At 44.5% G+C, this 18664-nt stretch overlaps 1 protein-coding gene across 8 annotated transcripts in view; it reads right to left on the reverse strand.

Moving 5' to 3' along the window:
• Positions 1-6203: 6203 nt before the first annotated feature.
• TPK1 (thiamin pyrophosphokinase 1) overlaps positions 6204-18664 on the reverse strand; it is a 2318051-nt gene continuing 2305590 nt past the window's right edge. For all 8 annotated transcript variants that reach the window (XM_069648300.1, XM_069648302.1, XM_069648305.1 and 5 more), the window contains one exon: positions 6204-8089. In XM_069648300.1, the coding sequence (XP_069504401.1) occupies positions 7962-8089 (128 nt within the window). In that variant the 3' untranslated portion in view covers positions 6204-7961. The remainder of the gene's footprint in view (positions 8090-18664) is intronic.

Below are 18664 nucleotides of genomic sequence, written 5' to 3' on the forward strand. Positions count from 1 at the left end.
GCAGGGATGGGTCAAGGAGCGTACGCGTTCGTCCTGACACACACACAATCGTGGGGCTCGCAGGCCCTTTTTACTGCATTATGACGCGCTACTTGCGTCACTTCAAAAAGTTAACAAAAAACCTATCGCCACTCTTAATTGGTTGCTCGAGTGGTAGGGTTAGTATAGTACACATATAGAGAATGATATTAGTGGACAAGGTGTAGTCAGGTGGTATATCTGGGTTGTCCCTACAATTAGATACATAAGAATTGTTACATGAAGACTCCTGAGGATTGGCTAATGTTACTGACGTCTGAGATAAGGGCCCCATGTTCTGATTGGTGCACCCGTGAGCTTCCCAGCCTGGGACCACCGTTGTTCCCAGCTCTCGGTGTACCTGTGATTGCAACAATGTTTCAATATGGGTACGTGCAGACAATGTGAGGATTTATTCATAGGTGGAAGGCTGACCGCTCCCACTGTAGCAGATGTCCATTGAGCCTTTCAAGTGTATTGGCCTGTGTCTCGTAGCGAGGGACCCAGACGCCTTTTTCTCCTGGGCTTTGGCATCTCGTCAGGTTCGGCTTGGTCACGTGGGGAGGGACCGTGAAAGAGGCAGAATTCTGCACAATTAATATTGCTTTTTCTACTGCGCGTCTGGTTTAATTTGCCGGCGTGACTGTAACGTTGGTGCGCGGAGTGCGAGGTTGCAACATCGTGCCTTTGATGATTTGTTCTTGGAATGTGAGTTTGCAACATTACGACCTTGGCTGGTTGCTCCACTGGGTTCTTTCTGCAGGATCAGCAACCTGACTCGTGTTTTGTTAATGTCCACAGGAGCTCTTGGTTGAGGCCTACTTGGGCCTGGTGCATAATTAGTCCGTTTGGTGCATAGGTGCTTTTAGGTTATAACAGCATATATTTCCATGACCAGTATCGTGTTTCCATTATACCTCTATGGTGGTAATGGGTTTCAAGAGAAGCGTGAGCAAGCGTTATAAATGAGCTCATGATGTGTCTTGCGTTTCTGCATTCTGAAAGCCTATGTAAAAATAATAAAGATGCACGTCCGTGAATATGCCTGTCGCCTACGTCAGAGCACTGAGTATGTTCTTCGTGTAGATTGGTGTGGAAATGTTCAGTGTGTATATTTGTACAGAAGTGCTTCCCATTGTCTAGGTCGTCATGGCATCTCTAACGACGTGTGGATTTTAGTCTAGCTGATCCGAACCGCAGGTGTCGGCATGGCCAGTGCGGGCTGTTGGGCAGGCAGATGGACACATCCGTATGTTCCTATACCAGGGTACCTGGTCGTCTGGTAAATGGACAAACTCTTCTCGCGGCGGGTGTCTGGGCCGTGATCCTCTAGGCCAAGCGCGAGAGGTGAAGGACGGGAGCCTGGTCTTCCATTCTCCCACTTCACATCGTCTGTAAACCCTCCTGCCACACGTGACCCAAGATGGGTACTGAGAACACCGACCTCCTTCTCTTTCCCATGTGGTCGAATAGAAAACAGTCCTTTTTCTCTTCCCCCTGAGCCAATCCGAATTCGGTACACGCTTTGCTCATCATGGCGTGGAACGACCCAATGTCGTCCGGAGGAGACGACTGAGCTGGGCTCTAGGGGGTTTCGAATTCTGCCTCCGACTCCCAGGTTGAATCCCTAGAGGGGGATAACGAAACATCCGATAAGGACCCTCTGTCTGAGTCTGAGTCGGGTAGCTCTCCTTCCTCCTGGCGTGCACCTGTGAGGTCCTCACGCATCGGTACAGCCGTCGACATCATCGGAGTTGGCTGACGGGAAGGGCCAGGTTCGTCGACGGTCGATTTGGCCGGAGTTGCCACTTGAGGTAATCACTTGTCCAATTTATTTAACAAGGTCTGCAATGTCGATAGAACTTCCAGTGATAGAACAGACTGCGGGTTAAGAAGAGGGGTTCTAACTGGGATATTAGTTCCGCTGGAAAGAGTCAGCTTGCTAACCCCTTGTAGCCCGAGCTCTGTAGGCCCAGCTATCCTCTCACACTCCTCTTCCACAGAGGACACAGACAAGGCTGCCTCTTGTTGCAGCAAAGATTCTGGTAAAACCGGGTCGAATACCTCCGGTTGCCAGGCCTCCTGCGGGATCTCCGTCGACGAGGCTGAAGTTGGGCCAGCCATCATCGTAGCCACCACATGCGTCATAACAATAGACAAAACCAACTGCGTCATTGGTAGTGAGGCAGTCGACGATCTCCTCGCCGTCGACGACGGTGGTGCCTGCGCAGTTCCCTGAGGTGTTCCCGCCTTTTTTTTAACTTGACCTGTGTTTCTCAGACTCTCGACTCGAGGATGATCTATGGTGATCACCTGAGGAAGATTTCAGCTTCTCCTTTCTCTCCTTCTTCGATGATGGTGATGATGATGAGGTCTTCTTCAGTGAAGATTCCCTTGCGGAATGGCTTCCCGACGACCCCTTCTCCGCCGGGTGTGGTTTCGTCACCGGGGTTCAGCCAGTGCCGAACGGTGAGGGGCCCCTGAAGATTTCGATGCCGAGGCCATGCTGCACGTGGAGCCTACCTCCGAAGGCGGGTACGCACCCGCTCCATCGCTCAACCAGGCCACTAACCGCCGACTCCGGTCTTTAATAGTCTTTTGGGAGAAGCCCTTACATATGTCGCACTTGTCTGCCGACTGGTGAGGGTGTAGACAATATATGCAGTCCATATGTCCATCCCCCTCATACACTTTCTTCAGCCCGCATAGCGCACGGGCGGAACAGAGCTTTTCCATACATCAGGAAAAAATACAACGAACAACCTTGACAAAATAGTAGATGACGCGAGGTGATCCCACTACTTTGGAAGACGGTTGAAATCTGAAGGGAGCCGCGGGGGCGGGGCATTTATACTGCCACGTCCTATTGGGGCATGCGTGGGTAGCCCAAAAAACGACGTGGATAGGACACAAAAGTGTTAAAGTTTTCCTAGGGAAAAACGGCTTTATAAGTGTACCGAGGGTTCCCAGTCTGACGACAGGGAATATTCTAAGCATGTGAATCCATGAAAGATCCAATGCTGGAGAAGCAGGGTTTTGCCACAGGACAGTGGACTCCTAATTTAAATTGACATCCTCACTGAATCCTTAGTATTTTAGTGGAGGTAGGTTTTTGCCAACAAGCATGCCACCTGTGTGCCAGTCTCCTCCTTCTGCACCCTTGCACTCGTCTCTGACCATCATAACAAATTAACTGTGTTTTCTCAAAGAAAAGCCCTAATACGTTTTTCTTTTCTTTCTAGATACACTCGAACAATGGCTGCAGTGGGGCCCTTGTCTTGATTAAGGTCATTTTCTTTACCTTGGACTACCTGCATTCCTTTTAGTTAAACTCGGGATTAGTCAAGAGTGTTACGGCCAGTCTTGCCTGTTGCATTCCTTTTCGTACTAGCACTTCCTCTCTAATGACCATTTTCTCCTGGCTCCCCAAGGATCAAAGTTTTATTTAAAAGATTTTGGCCCTCACTCAGAGTGTGACCATTCAGTAACATGATGGGGATGGGTCCATATGAATCATGCAGACCCTTCAGTTATTTTCTATTTTGGAGTCAGATAGGACTCCTTTGGGAAAATGTGATATTACATTTTGTGACAGTGGTATGGTGTGGAGGTAATATTCTCGCCATAAAAGCATTTTTCAGGGTTTCAACTTTACATTTGGCAGTGTGATAAAGGTGTGGTAATCCCAGTACACTTTCTACTGCACGGGCAACTTCTTAATGAGGCCCTTTGTGTTTTTGCATCGAGGGCTCCGCCCCCCACCCCGTTTCTTGCCTCTGGAGTCAGATCTTGTCTGTGGTGGGAGAAACAACTTACACAACCATTTTCAGATAGTAGCAAAGACAGAGAGCTTTATGGTTTTGCAAAACAATATACAGAAGTGCATTTATTTTCACTCTACCAGAACAATTCTGCAACAGCCTGACCCACCAGAGCTCCACCTTCCTAGGTCACAACCTCTTGACCAAAACTGAAACTTAAAGAACACCCTGATGTACAATACTCCACTGTCCAGGAGGAGGCCTCCCTCCTCCACCTAGAAATCTTTCTAGAACAATTGGAAACGTCTGAAGATGTCTCCACTGTGCTGAACACCTTCCCTGGATCATTCAGCAATGCCTCTCCCCGAATGGCAATCAGGATCAACATTTTCCTCCAAACTGTAATTTTCCATCGCTACATGCTCAAACCCTCAGTTCATGTGGTCCGTACCATGTGACACCTCTAGTGCCTCAACAGAACATATACTTCAGCACCTTCCATGCTTTATTTATTGTTCATTTATAGAGCGCTTATACACAGGTGAAGTGCTTCAAAGCCCTGGAGTCCGCTTCAATCGACATAATATACAGACAGTGTCTGTCAAACAGTCTTGCGTCTTCACCATACCTGTTAATGGCATTGAAATAAGACACATACCTACAACACCTAACACTCACACATTACATAAGAAGGGATATAAAGTGAAGAGATAATAATAAAATGAAATGCCCATGGGGTAATTCCAAATAATATTGAGCCTGTGCATCTTCACCATCATCATAACAGCCAATCATGAAGGGAGCCGAGATGTCTGGTGCATATGTTGACTTAGACATCACAAAAGAAATATAATTCCTAATATGAATTCTCAATTCAAAAATTATTATTGGTATGCACAAGGAAATATGTTCACATATTATGAATCTGTCAAAGGATTGTATATATTATTTGTATTGGCGTTTGGCAACACGCCAAGAATGGCAGGTGCCCGCTTTCTGAGCTTCTGCCTGAGGAGCACCAGGGGGCAGCAGACAGGCCCTTCAAACTTTGCACCTGTCGCCATTGCATGCGAAGTCAAACCAGAAAGGCACATTGCCTTGGACTGTACGCCGTCCTTCAACCCAGAGCTCCCCTCCCATCCCACCATCGCCCTGCACAGTCTATGACCTTTCACCCCCTCAGCTTTCTTAGAGACAAGGCATATGGAAATGCCAGTCTTATTCTCCGGCCACAGGCTCTGACCTTTCTACCCCTTCTGACCCCCAGTCCTTGCATTTATGTTCCAGAGGAGTGTTCATAAAATGAAGCAAATATCACTGCAGGAACCCATTAACTTCTTTGAAAGATTAGGGTAATCGTACATGTTACGCTTTGCACGTTTAAACAGTCAAACTGCGGTGCTCAATGAAGTGTAAGGAAATATACATTTTCATTTACATCAGCTAAGATATTAACTTCTAGTTACTGCATCCGACATTAATTAGAACATTGTGTACAAGTATTTTCAATTTCAAAGTGTACGGGAGCAAAACTGGAACAAACTCATATGGCCTTTTCCTCTGCGTGCTATCGGGAGCACCCGGGGTCATACAATAAGCCCTCATTTCTTGATTTTATTTAGCTTTTGTGATATTTAATCCATGGCCTCAGAACCTCATTTCAAACATGATTGGACAGTTGCCATCATCTTTGATTCAATGCACGAGCACTACAAGAATAACCTTTGTTTAAAGGTGCATGCAAGTATACGCTGTGTGTTCCCAAAACAAATATGCACGCGGAGAAACCGGTGGTGAGCACAAATAATCTGACAAATCAAAGGACGGTTGGTCAGTAAGAAACTAAGCAAAGGTAAGAACAAGTAACTTGCCTGCAATGCTGAACATTTAGGAAAGACTGGACTTAATTATCGAAAACAGAGATCCTTATCTAACAGGACTGCACAAAATTAAGGAATTCAGCTATGAAGAGGAACATCAGTCGGGATATGCCGAAACTGAAAGCATTTTATGTTCTCTCATAAGCACTGACCATGCGCAGTAGTAAGCACAGCAACACTGCAGCCATGATTAGTGATATGACTGGATAGTGACGAGTGTAATCGTAATTGGTTGGCAGAAACTAGAAGCTCGTAAGGCTGTGCCGCTGTAAACTTAGTCTCTGATCGGAACATTGACACGCCCAGTGATAAATGGCATATCACAAATAAAGGCTAGGCAAACTCGCCTCAGAACCGGAATAAGAGTCACGTGGGCGCTGGTCGACAGACCCAGGCTTAAAGGAGCGATCCACTGAAGACATCGAATGTGCCACTTGAGGAGGCGAAGGAGAATTTTACAGGCATAAGCATGGTGTTACTAAGCCATGCCCCTCAAAGTTGCAGAATGTTCTGTTAGGAACTTAATTTTTACATAACCAACCCATTGATTTTAAAATGTGTTTTTATTTGTGATTTTGGTTCTTTGTACTCAACCTTACAAATGTAAAAAAAAAACCAGACATTTCATTACAATCATAGAGACATTTCGTTAAATGAGAAAATCAAGTTCATATTTAGCACACCACAAGGTGACCGTAAGAAAAAACAGAGGAAATCAAGAGAACACATTACCATCTCAACCTTATCAAAACAGATTCAGCAATGGTGGCGATAGTTTCGTCTCCACTCGAAATTCGTGTGAAAAAATAAATACCCACATTCCAGCAAAGCAAACTTGTGTGTAAACCGCCCCAACCCACTAAACGTGTCCTACTGTTTCATGTATGATTTTCATCGTGTAAAACCCAATTAAAACCCAGACAAATGTTTGTTCTGCCAGTTTCTCTACAGCTGTTCCTGCTGTCATAGTTACTGCATTGGATTATTGGGTGGGTTTCCACATGGAACTAGACAATGAAATCAATTTAAGAGTTTACAGTGTCTCGGGAAAAGAAGTAGGCAATGGCTTCGAATGGTTCTCCATGATCAACCTCTGAATCAAGTTCAAGGATTTGGTGTCAATGGATTTATGGAAGTGAGAAAAAATATGGTTTTTAGTTTTAGCTATAAAGAGCAATTTAGCAGGAAAACTGCAAATCATCATCAGGAAACGGGGAAGCTGCGAGGAAGCTTAGAGAAGAACGGCCAAGTTTGATGGAGACAAAGGTGTATGTGGTGGCGAATCTGGGGTGTTGATAAAATGGGACATACATTTCTCGTAACTTCTGACACAGGACACCGGTTTTCGACCCATGTATACGCTTAAGAAACATTTATTATTAAGCATGCCCCTATAGTCTCAGCATACTAAAGCTTCAAGACAAATTCTTGCTACAGCACTTGATTGCAGGACATCTGCCTGTTGTGTTTACAGCTTCTACGAGTAAAATCTGAAATCAAGGAAAAGGCTTTATATGAACCAAGTGAGATCATTAGGTGTCTGCTTTGCATCACACACTTCTAATGGCTGGGTGAAAGTAAAGTGAGACATTTAGCTTCTCTGAGCATTTCGGGTGTGTAGGGATAATGAATGTGCTTTTGGCCCAGAACCTTGCTCGCATTAACATTACATGGCGACAGAGGTCTCTGAAAAACATGGGTGGTGGAAAAGGCTGTGGTTCCCACCCGGCATGCACATCTGCTCAACAGATGGTCTGCCAAATGGAAAAGTGCAAATGCTGTGGTCCCCGTAGAAAGCACATGTGGCAAATGGCGTAAATAGTGTGGTGACTTAGGGGGGAAAAAAACATGAAGAGGGCCTCAAGACGGACGGCGGAAGCAGTCTGCTGCTCATGGTGTATTCCAGTGGGCCAGTAAATACACTCTATGTCCATGATCTGTTTGTCCATTCCTGGTGCTGGGAGTGTGTGTGATAGTACTGCAGTATCCAACATACTCACCTGACCATGTCTGGAAATAAAAGGAAGCGATAGAAAATACTGTAAACCAGCCAAAAAGCTAAGACACAGGCATCCAATTCTTGCAGCAATACTCTAGTCGATGATGAGGTGGCAACTTCGTCAGTGGGGGATCTCTCCCCACAGAACTGGATCAGCGACATGGACCAACCTCATGTCTAAGAATTAAAGCTGGATTGATTAAACATTGCCGGAAGGCTTGCACCAAAGGTTTCTGGAAGAAATGTCTAATTTAGTGTATTATTTAGGAACTCAATCTTCCGTTATTGAAACTGCCATTGGAATTATTCTTCTGTTTTCTTAATGCCCATGGTCCAAAGTAGAGGACTGTCATTTTCCACGGTAACAGTGCCACTTCCATCGTAGGTGTTGGAGGTGCTGACTAATGTTCCAAACTTCAGCGCCTGGTTATCTTTTTTAAAAAAAAAGAAAAAAAAGAAAAGCTAAAGTGAAATACAATTGGCTTCAAAACATACAGATGATAATGTGCACAAATGTTGTAATTAAGGGTTTTGACTCAAATAGTATTGTTAATGCAATTAGGAAAACATCTAAGATTCATACTTCCATCCTTTTGTACAATAGCAAAAAGATGAGCACAAAGGTAACAAATGGGGATCCAGTTTATGAGGGTGTAAAAAAAGTGGGACACATACCAGAGACAAAAAAGAAAATAATGAATATAATAAAACAGGTGACTTACAAAGGTAACATTAACCCAAGGGGGCAAGTGCTTCAAACTAGAGAGGAGTACTATACATGTATTGAAATATATGCAATTACGATATTAAGCGTCATTGGAGGCAGTGGTGGGTCGGATAGGGAGGATGGTGGAGGGGGCAGGAGAGCTCCCTCTTTAGCAAGTAAGTGAACTTCAAGCCGAGCTTTGAGGAGATCTACTTTGATTGTTATGGGCAGTGGGTTCCAGTAGAGCGAGGCGAGTAGGGAGAAAGAGCGTAAGCGAGCTGAGGCACAAGGAGTGTATGGGACAATGAGGTTAAGTGCAGAGAAGGATTGGAGGAAACAAGATGGTGAGTAAACTGAGATACAATCAGACAGGTACTGAGGAGAAAGTCGATAGATACCTTTGTACATTAGGCAAAGGAACTCCAAACGAGTGTTATTGTGCTTGGGGAGCCAACCAGTATTTTAGCAGTGGGGAGGAGCTGGGTAGGTTGCAGAGAGTGTGGGTAGCAAAGTTTAGGACTTTTTCTAAAAAGGGAGGAAGGAGTAGAGAGGAGGCCAAGGAGCAGGCTTGACCAATAGTCAAGTTTGCAGAGCATGAGTGTGGAGATTAGAGTTTTTGTAGAGTGGCAATTAAGAAAAGGATACATTTTCTGAATGTTGAGGAGGTTAATACGAGCAGCAGTGGTAGTGATGAACTGTTGCAGTCGTGGGTCGCTATCAAATAGCACCCCAAGATTGTGAGCCCTGGGTGAGGGAGCAAGAATGAATGAAGAATATAGCTTGGCCTGCTTTTTATAAATAATCAATCGTCCCAAGCTTGAGCACTAATTAAGTTTATGAAATAAATGAGACTTTACTGACAGGAGTATTTGATCTTTAGCGAAAAATCCATCCATAGATATGATTTGAGATTTCAGAGGTACAGGAGGATTCAAACTACAGTACAAGACGTTCAGTACAAACTCATGTTAACCCAAAGTGTTTTTCCCCAACTATGAAATATACAATTTTTATATCGTGCCACCACTGCACTACGGTGTTACAAACAAAGATTATAAAGAGTTAACCAGATCTGTTATGACAAGAAATTAATGCAATGTATACTTCTACATCTTGTTACTAATGTACAACAATATGGCACACGTGCGCCACATAAACCTAATGACTGAATAATGTACAACTTAGTTTGTGAGCATGTTACCATAATCCAGTAATGAACGCATAGATGCATCATCTTTTATGCCTTTCTGAACACATTCGAATTATGGGGCTAATACCATTGCCATGTGGGACTACCATACTTCCTTTTCATAATAAGTCCCTTTTTTAACATTATTATTACTCCGTAGCAACATATAGACTTTAAGTTAACGGTGACACATACAGTGTCCAAAATAACACGGGGCATTCTACTTCGGTTTATCATGTTGACAACAACAAACGCATACACGAATATGCGCGAACGTCGCGACGTCACACGCTGACGTGTAATGAACGTGACATCATACCATAAATAAACGGCCATTTTAGCTTCTCAGCACGAACACCGCGAGAAGCTGAATGGCGTTCCATCAAAAGGGTGCACATAGACTCCTAAATAGAGGTGAGTGGCTACAAGTCCATGGGGATGCACTGAATGTAATTATAACCACTACCAAAAGGACTTCATAACCTTATATTTAAACATAAGTTCGACTTATCATTATTTTTTATAACCCCCACTAGATATATACACTCAAGCGGGATTCCCTCTTTTTTTTTTGGGATCAAACACCACCAGAGGCTGCTGATAAAACCCATATCTTGATACAGATTGGAGTTCCTGTACAATGCAAAATTGTTTACAATTTGAACTCTACACCACCTAAATAGAGGCTTGGACCCAAGACCCCGAGGTAATTGTTAACTAAATTAATTCCTAGCGAGTGACAGACTGTGGAACCACAGATCACGATTTTATCTATTGTTTCTATATCCAGACATATCCGTTCTCTAATTAACAACAATTTTCTTGTCTTTTTAAATTGTTTTTAATTCCCTATAAGTTAAGGTGATTGACACTATGAGTTAACTCCAAACCGCTGATTATAATGACCCTCCCTAGAGATAAGTGATCATTTATATGATAATTACTGCAAAAAGTGATTATGTTAACATGACAGAATAACTGACTACACAAATACAGAATCTAATTGTAGAATTATATGTTATAGGTGATTGAGATAAAAGATAAAGAAAGAAAGTGTGAAAGTGGGTGAACAATTCCTGAAGAAGGGGATCAAGTTAAACCCCGAAACGCGTCGAGTTAATGCCAAGAACACTTGTTTACCCATAAGGACCAAGAGATTTAAGAAAGAGAATTGTACAAAATTTCACAAACTGCATTTTTTATGGTATGCCTTTAATACGGAAGTAAATGTTTTCATGAATTGAACAGTTGATGTATTACAGCAACAATTAATTAGAAATATATGATTTTATACTAAAAACTGGTTTCCCAAATCATTTTTTGTTTTGAATAATTATGACAAATGTAAAAAATATTGATTGTATTTACAATTGAAAGGGTGTACAGGGGACGGGAGTGTTCCATAAGTGTATGGACACCTGTTGGTTTATCATAGATTTACACAAACCAGTGTCAAGGTTGTTTTTCTCCCCGGCACCCCACAAATTTTCCTTCAAACACCAAGAGTTAGCAAACCATTAGGTGTGCGCTGTGCAATAATAGATTTTGAGGGAGCAAGAAGGTCAGGCGGGAAGCAGATGGTGGTAGGGGGGGAGGTGGATGTAGGGATGGCACTAGAAGCCGTGAGAAAGTGGACTTCAGTTTTTTAGAGTTCAACATGGGGCAGGGCAGAGTAACGAATCGACAGTGAGATAGTTCATAATCCATTCCAAGATGGCTGGATGAAGAAGGGAAAGGAGAACAATACTTGAATGTCATCAGCAAAAAGCTGATAGTGAAATCCAAGGATGAGAAGTCTTCCAGAGAAGAGCAAAGTGCCAAACGCTGGTCCTTGGGGTACGCCAACATTGAGAAATGTGCAGTCAGAGGTTTGCGAGTTGCAGGAGATTTAAGGGATTGAGCTGGTAGTAGATGATCCATTCTATTCAGACTTAAAAATGCCCTTCTTCAGGGACCACATCTATAAAGACATCATCGAATTTACACAAGGCATAATAAGAACAGTGCATGCAACATACAAAACAAGGATACCAAAAACAAGAAGAAATAGTTGAACAACAATTTAAAATGTTCAAATGACAGCAATAGGAAGCACGTTGTCCCATCTCTGTATTGAGGTAAAGTATGAACTGCTATTTGGTATTTGGTGTATGCATAACTCAAAGATACCCATGTGTCTTAAAATGATGAAGTGTAATGCACAGAGTAGCCAGGAATAAAGCCAAAACAAACCGTGTAGATCCCAAGAGAACACCGACAAAACCAGTGTAAACACCAAAAGGTTTATACTCACCCAAAAAGAGTCAAACAAAAGAAAGAAGAAACAGCAAGAGTGTATCTGATAGAGATCACGGCTCTAATACAAAACATCAAGCTATAGAAGCATAGGTAAGCATGATCACATTTTTCGTGAAAATCATAAGTGAACACTTAACAGCAGAGTCCACAATAAGGCAACTTACTAATGGCCGTGAGGCAAAAGGTGGCATGGTACTGCAGCGATGTTTGCCGAGCTGGGTTGAGGTGAGAGTGATGGATTCCTAATGGTTAAATCCATAGGACGCCCAGGTGTGGATGTACGATGCAGCGCTGTGATGTCATCATCGGTGGAAGTGATGACATCATGGATAATGATGGAGCAGAGGCTACGTGGAGCGCAAAGTCAATCAAAGTACAATACCAGGGAAGGTACGAATCAGACAAATAAAAAGGAAGAGAAGGATGTAATTTGCTGAAGGTTGAGAAGGAAGCCATGATTGATGAGTCTCTCAGATGACTGCCCAATATACCAAAGAAATCTGTGACAAATGTAATTACTAGAAAGAAAGCCAATTGTGTGCATTCTTAACAAATGCTCACTAGATCTCATTCTCTTGACCATTCAGGGATTATCTCAACAACTAGGGAACCTAGTAAAAGAGAGACAGAATATTCAGAGTGAACTCTGAAACACTGGGTAGGGAAGATTTTTTGGAAGAAATTAATATTAATGTAGACTAGAACTAGAACAAAAAGTGCAAACATGTCATTGTGACACATGTGACTACTTAAATTACGAGTTTTACACTTGGGCATACAAATATAAACCATATACAAACACTAGACCAACGACAGGCAGCAGCTCCTCTGACCTTTCTGCATCAGAAAACGACAACAGTAACTAAATCCCAACAGGGATTACTAGTGACACAATGGGCCTCATTACGACCCGGCCGGTAAGGGATTACCGGTACCGGTAAGGGCACTGGTGCTGGTAATCCCTTACCGGCCAATTACGAGGTCCCTTTGCGGGTCCCTAGTACCGGTAAGGGTAGTGGTGCCGGTAATCCCTTACCGGCCAATTACGAGGTCCCTTTGCGGGTCCCTACCATAACGGCTGGTTTTACCAGCCGTTAAGGAAGGGACCTTGGAGGTCATTACGGTACCGCAATTTGCGGTGCCGTAATTACCGCCTTCCCCATTCCCATTGAGCCCTATGGGGGCAAGAATGGGAATGGGGAAGGGCCAATGGTGAATGGGAAATTACCACCCCGCCAACCTTGGAATGGGGTGGTAATTCCGCCATTCACCATGGTGGAATCCGGCGTTAACCATGGAGCTAATAGGACCATGGTTAACGCCTGGGTTTAGATTGGAGGACCTACAAGTGTACCCCCGACTGAACCCGGCACTTCACGGTCTGTTTATTTTAGACAGAAACACAAGACCAAAAGAACAAGGTGGGGGACAGAAGAGACCCCAGAAATCCTCAGATACAAACGAGATTCCAGCAACGGAGAACCTAGTTGTAAAAATCCTGGACAGGATTCTGACTACAAAAGAAATTAGCACTCAGCAAAAGGGTCTCAATTATGTGCCTCCATACAGAACCACTATGTTTGATACTAAAGTAGACCTATTCAGATTCACACGAAAGTTACATCTTAAAGCATTACTTGCCGACCTAGAAGTGGAAGACACAGGGATTGCAGAAGAAGACATACCTTACATAGATTTCAAACCTAGGAGCGATTTTATCCCTCCTATTCCTAAATTACTGATGACAACAACCACATATCATACAGGCGACCCACACATAGCAATCTTAATAGAGGAGAATTATCTCTTGTCAAATCTCTTTTCTCTGACCAGGTGATTACCATATACCTGCAGATGAAGGGGGCACCTAAATTATATAGAATACCATTGACTATGAGACGGAGTGTCCCATCCAATTTAGCGACTACCTTCAGATCCTACACTCAGTGTACATCAGAATTTATATACCATTCTTAAGGACACAGAAGAGAGAGGGTGGAAACTAAATGTTTCCTATATAGCAGGTACCCTAGAAAACCTAATTTTTATTTACTACCGAAAAGTCCTAAGGGTTTGTTTAAACCACCAGAAAGACCCATAGTATGAGCAGTGGATGGTATTTTACAACCACTAGGGAGGTACAACAAGTAGGGAGTAGCCCATTATTCAAAACACTACCACACATATGAAGGACACTACTAATTTTCTTAATAAATGTATAGAAATAGACTTTGAAGATTTATATATCTTATTCACCACAGATGTGAACAATCTATACACCTCAATACCCCAATCCTGAGGGATCGAGCCTATTGAGTAGCAACTACTGTAGCAAGGAGAGATTGGAGCCTCAAAGGAATGTATCATGCTTGTACTTATGTTTATATTAGAGAATTGATACTTTAGACAAAGACCAGTTTTACTTGCACATTTCAGGTACATCCACGAGAGCCACCATGGTTCCAGCCTAGGACAATGGTTTTATGTATAAGTTTGAAACAGATAATATTCTTTCCCCCCCTGTGTGGCAAAGTATATTTGATTCTGGGGCAGACACATTGATGAAGTCTTTGGCATTTGGAGAGGGACAAAGGATACTCTGAATAATTTATTTCAACATCTGAATAAGATAGATGACCGTATCCAATTTACCATTATGATTGGTGAACCAGATGTACACTTCCTGAATGTACACGCAACCTAGTTAGACAGAGTTTCCATCCTCCAGCCACATTAAGAAATAAGTTACTTACCCTTAACTCTGGTTCTCCAGCATTGGTATCTTTCATAGATTCAAATGCTGAGAATATTCCCAGCTGTCAGGCTGGGAATCCTCTATAACAGAGCAGTTTAAACTTAAACTGGAACTTTCAGTGACATTTGTGATCTAGTAGTAATTTTGGGTCATACTGCCCACAGACAATAGGAACATCACCCTTAACTCCTCCCCTGTCGGCCATCATCAGATTTGGCAAGCGCAAGTGAGATGCAATAAGAGCCAAAAGATGAGCCATGCCGGGTAGGTGGGAGCGTCTGAAGTGAATCTATGAAAGATACCAATGCTCGAGAACCAGAGATACAGGTAAGTAACTTATTCCTTCTCCAGCATTGGACCTTTCAGAGAATCGCATGCTGTCATTAGATTACAAAGCAGTATTAACAAAGAATATATATGGGCGGAGGCAAGCTCCCAGCACAATTTACCACCGGAGATTTACTAACCTCATGCAAAACGGTTCCTCAGAACCGACTGGCCAACTCTAGACTATCCAGGTAGCTGCACAGCAGATGACAGGCGGGATTCCAGAGAGGAAGGCAGTGGTAGCAGCCACCGCTCTGGTGAAGTGAGACCAGGGTATGCCCGGAAGGGGCCTGCTGGCACATTGATGGCAGAAGGAAATTGCAGTCAGCAATCCACCTTGAAATGGAAGACTTCGACAAACCCTTCCCTGGTCCATTTGGGCCAAAAGACACAAACAACTGGTCCATAGAACAGAAAGACTTAGTACATGCCACATAGTACTTCAGAAGGGATACCCATATGTAATTGCCGCTCTGCTGGAGATGTTGGTGTGCCGAAAGAAACAAGCAAAACCACTGGTTGAATCAGATGGAATGAGGACAGCACTTTAAGCATAAACGTCAGGTTAGTACGAAGGATAGCCTTCTCCTTGTGAAATGTCAAATAAGGTGGTTTGCAAGTAAATGCCTGGATTTTACCCACTCGCCTGTCCGATGTTACGGCCACCAAGAAAGAGGTCTTCGAGGAAAGATGGTTGATGGATGCCTTGTGGCGAGGTTCAAAAGGCGGTTTTATGAGCTTTGAGAGCAGCACATTCAGTTCCCATGCTGGAGTTGGGCGTTGGAATGGTGGAAAAGACCTGAACAGCCCATGATAGAATTCCTTCACTAGCCGGTGGAACCGGATGCTTGTGGAGAGGTTCAAAAGGCGGTTTTATGAGCTTTGAGAGCAGCACATTCAGTTCCCATGCTGGAGTTGGGCGTCGGACTGGTGCAAAAGACCTGAACAGCCCATGATAGAATTCCTTCACTAGCCGGTGGAACCACAGGGATGATACACCTGCAGAACGGTTGTATCTGGAAATGGCAGCTACCTTGATATAAGAATGTATCAAGCCTGACTGAGCCAAGGATAACAAATAAGGCAAAATGTCTTGTGGCCGGACGGCAGGAGGCCACAACCGTTGGCTCCTGCACCACAACTGAAAGTGTTTCCACATGCTCTTGTAACACTTCAAAGTGGCCAGAGTTCTCCCCCGGGCCAGGACTTCTTGGCAGTCTTGTGGCAGGGACAAGGATCCAAACTCTAAGGACACAGAAGCCAGGCTGTGAGATTGAGTGAGGCTGAGTCGTGGTGTAGTACAGCCCCTTGGCACCTGGACAGGAGAGTCTGGCGCGGTGCCAACTTGAAAGGAGCAGCTGACGGAAGGGTGAGGTGGTCGGAGTACCAAAACTGCCTTGGCCACGCAGGTGCCACTAATATCCGTCTGCACCGATATAGTGTTAACACATGCCCGTGGAAACGCTGTCAGGAGCTGGAAATCATCCTGCCCGAAGTCAGCGAGGTGTCCATGCAGACCAGGACGGTGAAGTTTGCACCTTCTGTGGGAGTCAGCAGCTGTGCTGCACCAGCAGACCACAGAGTGTAAGTATTGACCCAGTCTAACAGCAACTGTGGGTCTGAGGGAGGGTATTGAGTAGTGTGGAGTATTGTTTAGTATCATTGAATATTTTCAAAGTATTGTCTACTATTGTCAAGGTTAGTAGAGACAGGAGCAGAGGTAGATGTTCTTCTATGTTTAGGGCATATTCGGTTTTAGAGGTAAACGGTTCTGGTGAATAACCTAGAGACTTGAGGATGACAAAAGATATGTAAAAAAGTGTATTTCCTGTCGGTTGGGCTTTTTAGCTCGGGTCGTAGATGACGGTATCCCTCGTCACCGTTGTCAAGGAAGCTAGCCTAGATTGCGGAAGGTGATTTGACCGATTAAGTCTCCGGGAGTGAGAAGTTTCGCACACTAGGTGACGCAACAGGTACAGTTCGATCACAAGAGAATATTGGTATATTCTGCCTGGAGGCGGAAAGACAGCGGTGGGGTTTTTGTGTGGTTTGGGAGTAACAGGCTATTGCAGTGGGTGCGCGATATTTGATTGTTCAGCACTACCTTGCTTAGATTGGTGATGTCACCCATAGGTTTACACATAGAACATGGAGAGCACAAGACGGTGAGGCGCTAGTATTGGCAACTTGGAGTTGGCAGACGAGGTGAACAAGCAGAAGTGCGCGGAAGACACATGCGCAGGATTGTGGGTGTGCCTGTGGAGGCAGTGATTGTGAAGGAGGGGTAGTGCGTGGAGCACGCTTGATAAACTGTGGCTCAAGACAGGCTTGTTGAAACTGAAAAGTACTGCCATTGTATTGTACCTTTTTCCCTAAACAGCGGATTGTCAAAACCCTCGACTTTAGGTAAGGTAAAGGTACGAAAATATGTATTATGGGAAGTGCAGGGGGACACGCCTCTTCAGCACTTGCATAAGACACTCACGCCTTAGAGAGAGAAGATTTTCAAGTATAGCATAGAATGGTCCAAAAGTACTGAGGGGCAGTTAACTAAACCATGGCCACATTGTGGAAGTTTCTCCAAAGATGTGCAGCAATCACTACTGACCCACATACAGGGAACCTATAAGGGGAAGAAGTTAACAAAACGCATGGCCATATTCAAGTTGTGGCGCATGTTTCATGAGGGCGAGGAGGATGCTGCGAGGCGTCAGTGGATGCTGAGCCAGCAGGAGGCCAAGGAGCCAGGGACTCATCCCTCTGCACCACCTCATGTCCCTCCTAGTATAGCATCCGACAACACAGATGATGAGCAAGGGATGTACCAAATACAAGAATTAAGGGCAGCAGAGGAATACTCTAATCCACCATATAAGCAACCACCATATACTAAGGACGAGAGGCCGAAAGGTGCAGGGCAGCCAGCTACTGATCAAGAGGCAAGCAGCGAGGCACAGAGGGGCGCTCGGGAGGGTCTTGGGAGCATAGCCACGAACAAGTGGATAGGAGGACAGATACCCTTGAAGCTGGATGGCAATACAGATGGAGAGGCAGAAGGGGCGACTAAGGCAATGGAGGGTCTGAAGAGAAGCAGCAAAGCATCAGACTGGGCGGAGATAATGGACGAAGAGGAGAGGAAGGAGAAGGAGCAGTAGGAGAATTTAGAACGTGATGACAGGGAAGGAGAAGAGAAGAGAAGCTGGAGAGGGAGGATAGGAAACGAAGGAAGGAGGAGGCGAAGGAGCGCATAAAAAAGTGGGAGGAGAGGATGGAAAGACCTCAAGGAAAGAAAGAGAGCAGAAAGGGAGCAACGGGACAGAAGTGGACAGAAGAGCAAGGGAAGTGGAAGAGATCGAGAGGCAAAGTGAAGTAGCAGAGCGGGAAAAACGCAAGTTAGCAGAGAGGCAACAGAGGAAGTTCTAGTTGGACAGACTGACAAGGGAACGAGCATGCAGTGAGGAGGACAAGCAAGCCCTAAGGGCGGTGAAGAAACAAGAGCTCTAGACAGGGGAGGCAACAGACTCGAGGAGGACAGACGGACAGAACCAGACAGCACAAGCTCATGAGGTAGGAGCACAGCAGAGAGGGACGGAGCAGGCCTAGGGGCCTGTGGGAGAAGAAGCAGGTATGACTTGAGGGACACCGACCACAGCACAAAGCCTAGCATGGGCTTGACATCGAGGAGACTGAGCTCTGCAGATGATTTTTGTAGCAACATGGACATAGGGTAT

This window comes from Ambystoma mexicanum, chromosome 2q (assembly GCF_040938575.1).
Source record: "Ambystoma mexicanum isolate Mex_15411 chromosome 2q, UKY_AmexF1_1, whole genome shotgun sequence".
Classification (NCBI taxonomy): domain Eukaryota; kingdom Metazoa; phylum Chordata; class Amphibia; order Caudata; family Ambystomatidae; genus Ambystoma; species Ambystoma mexicanum.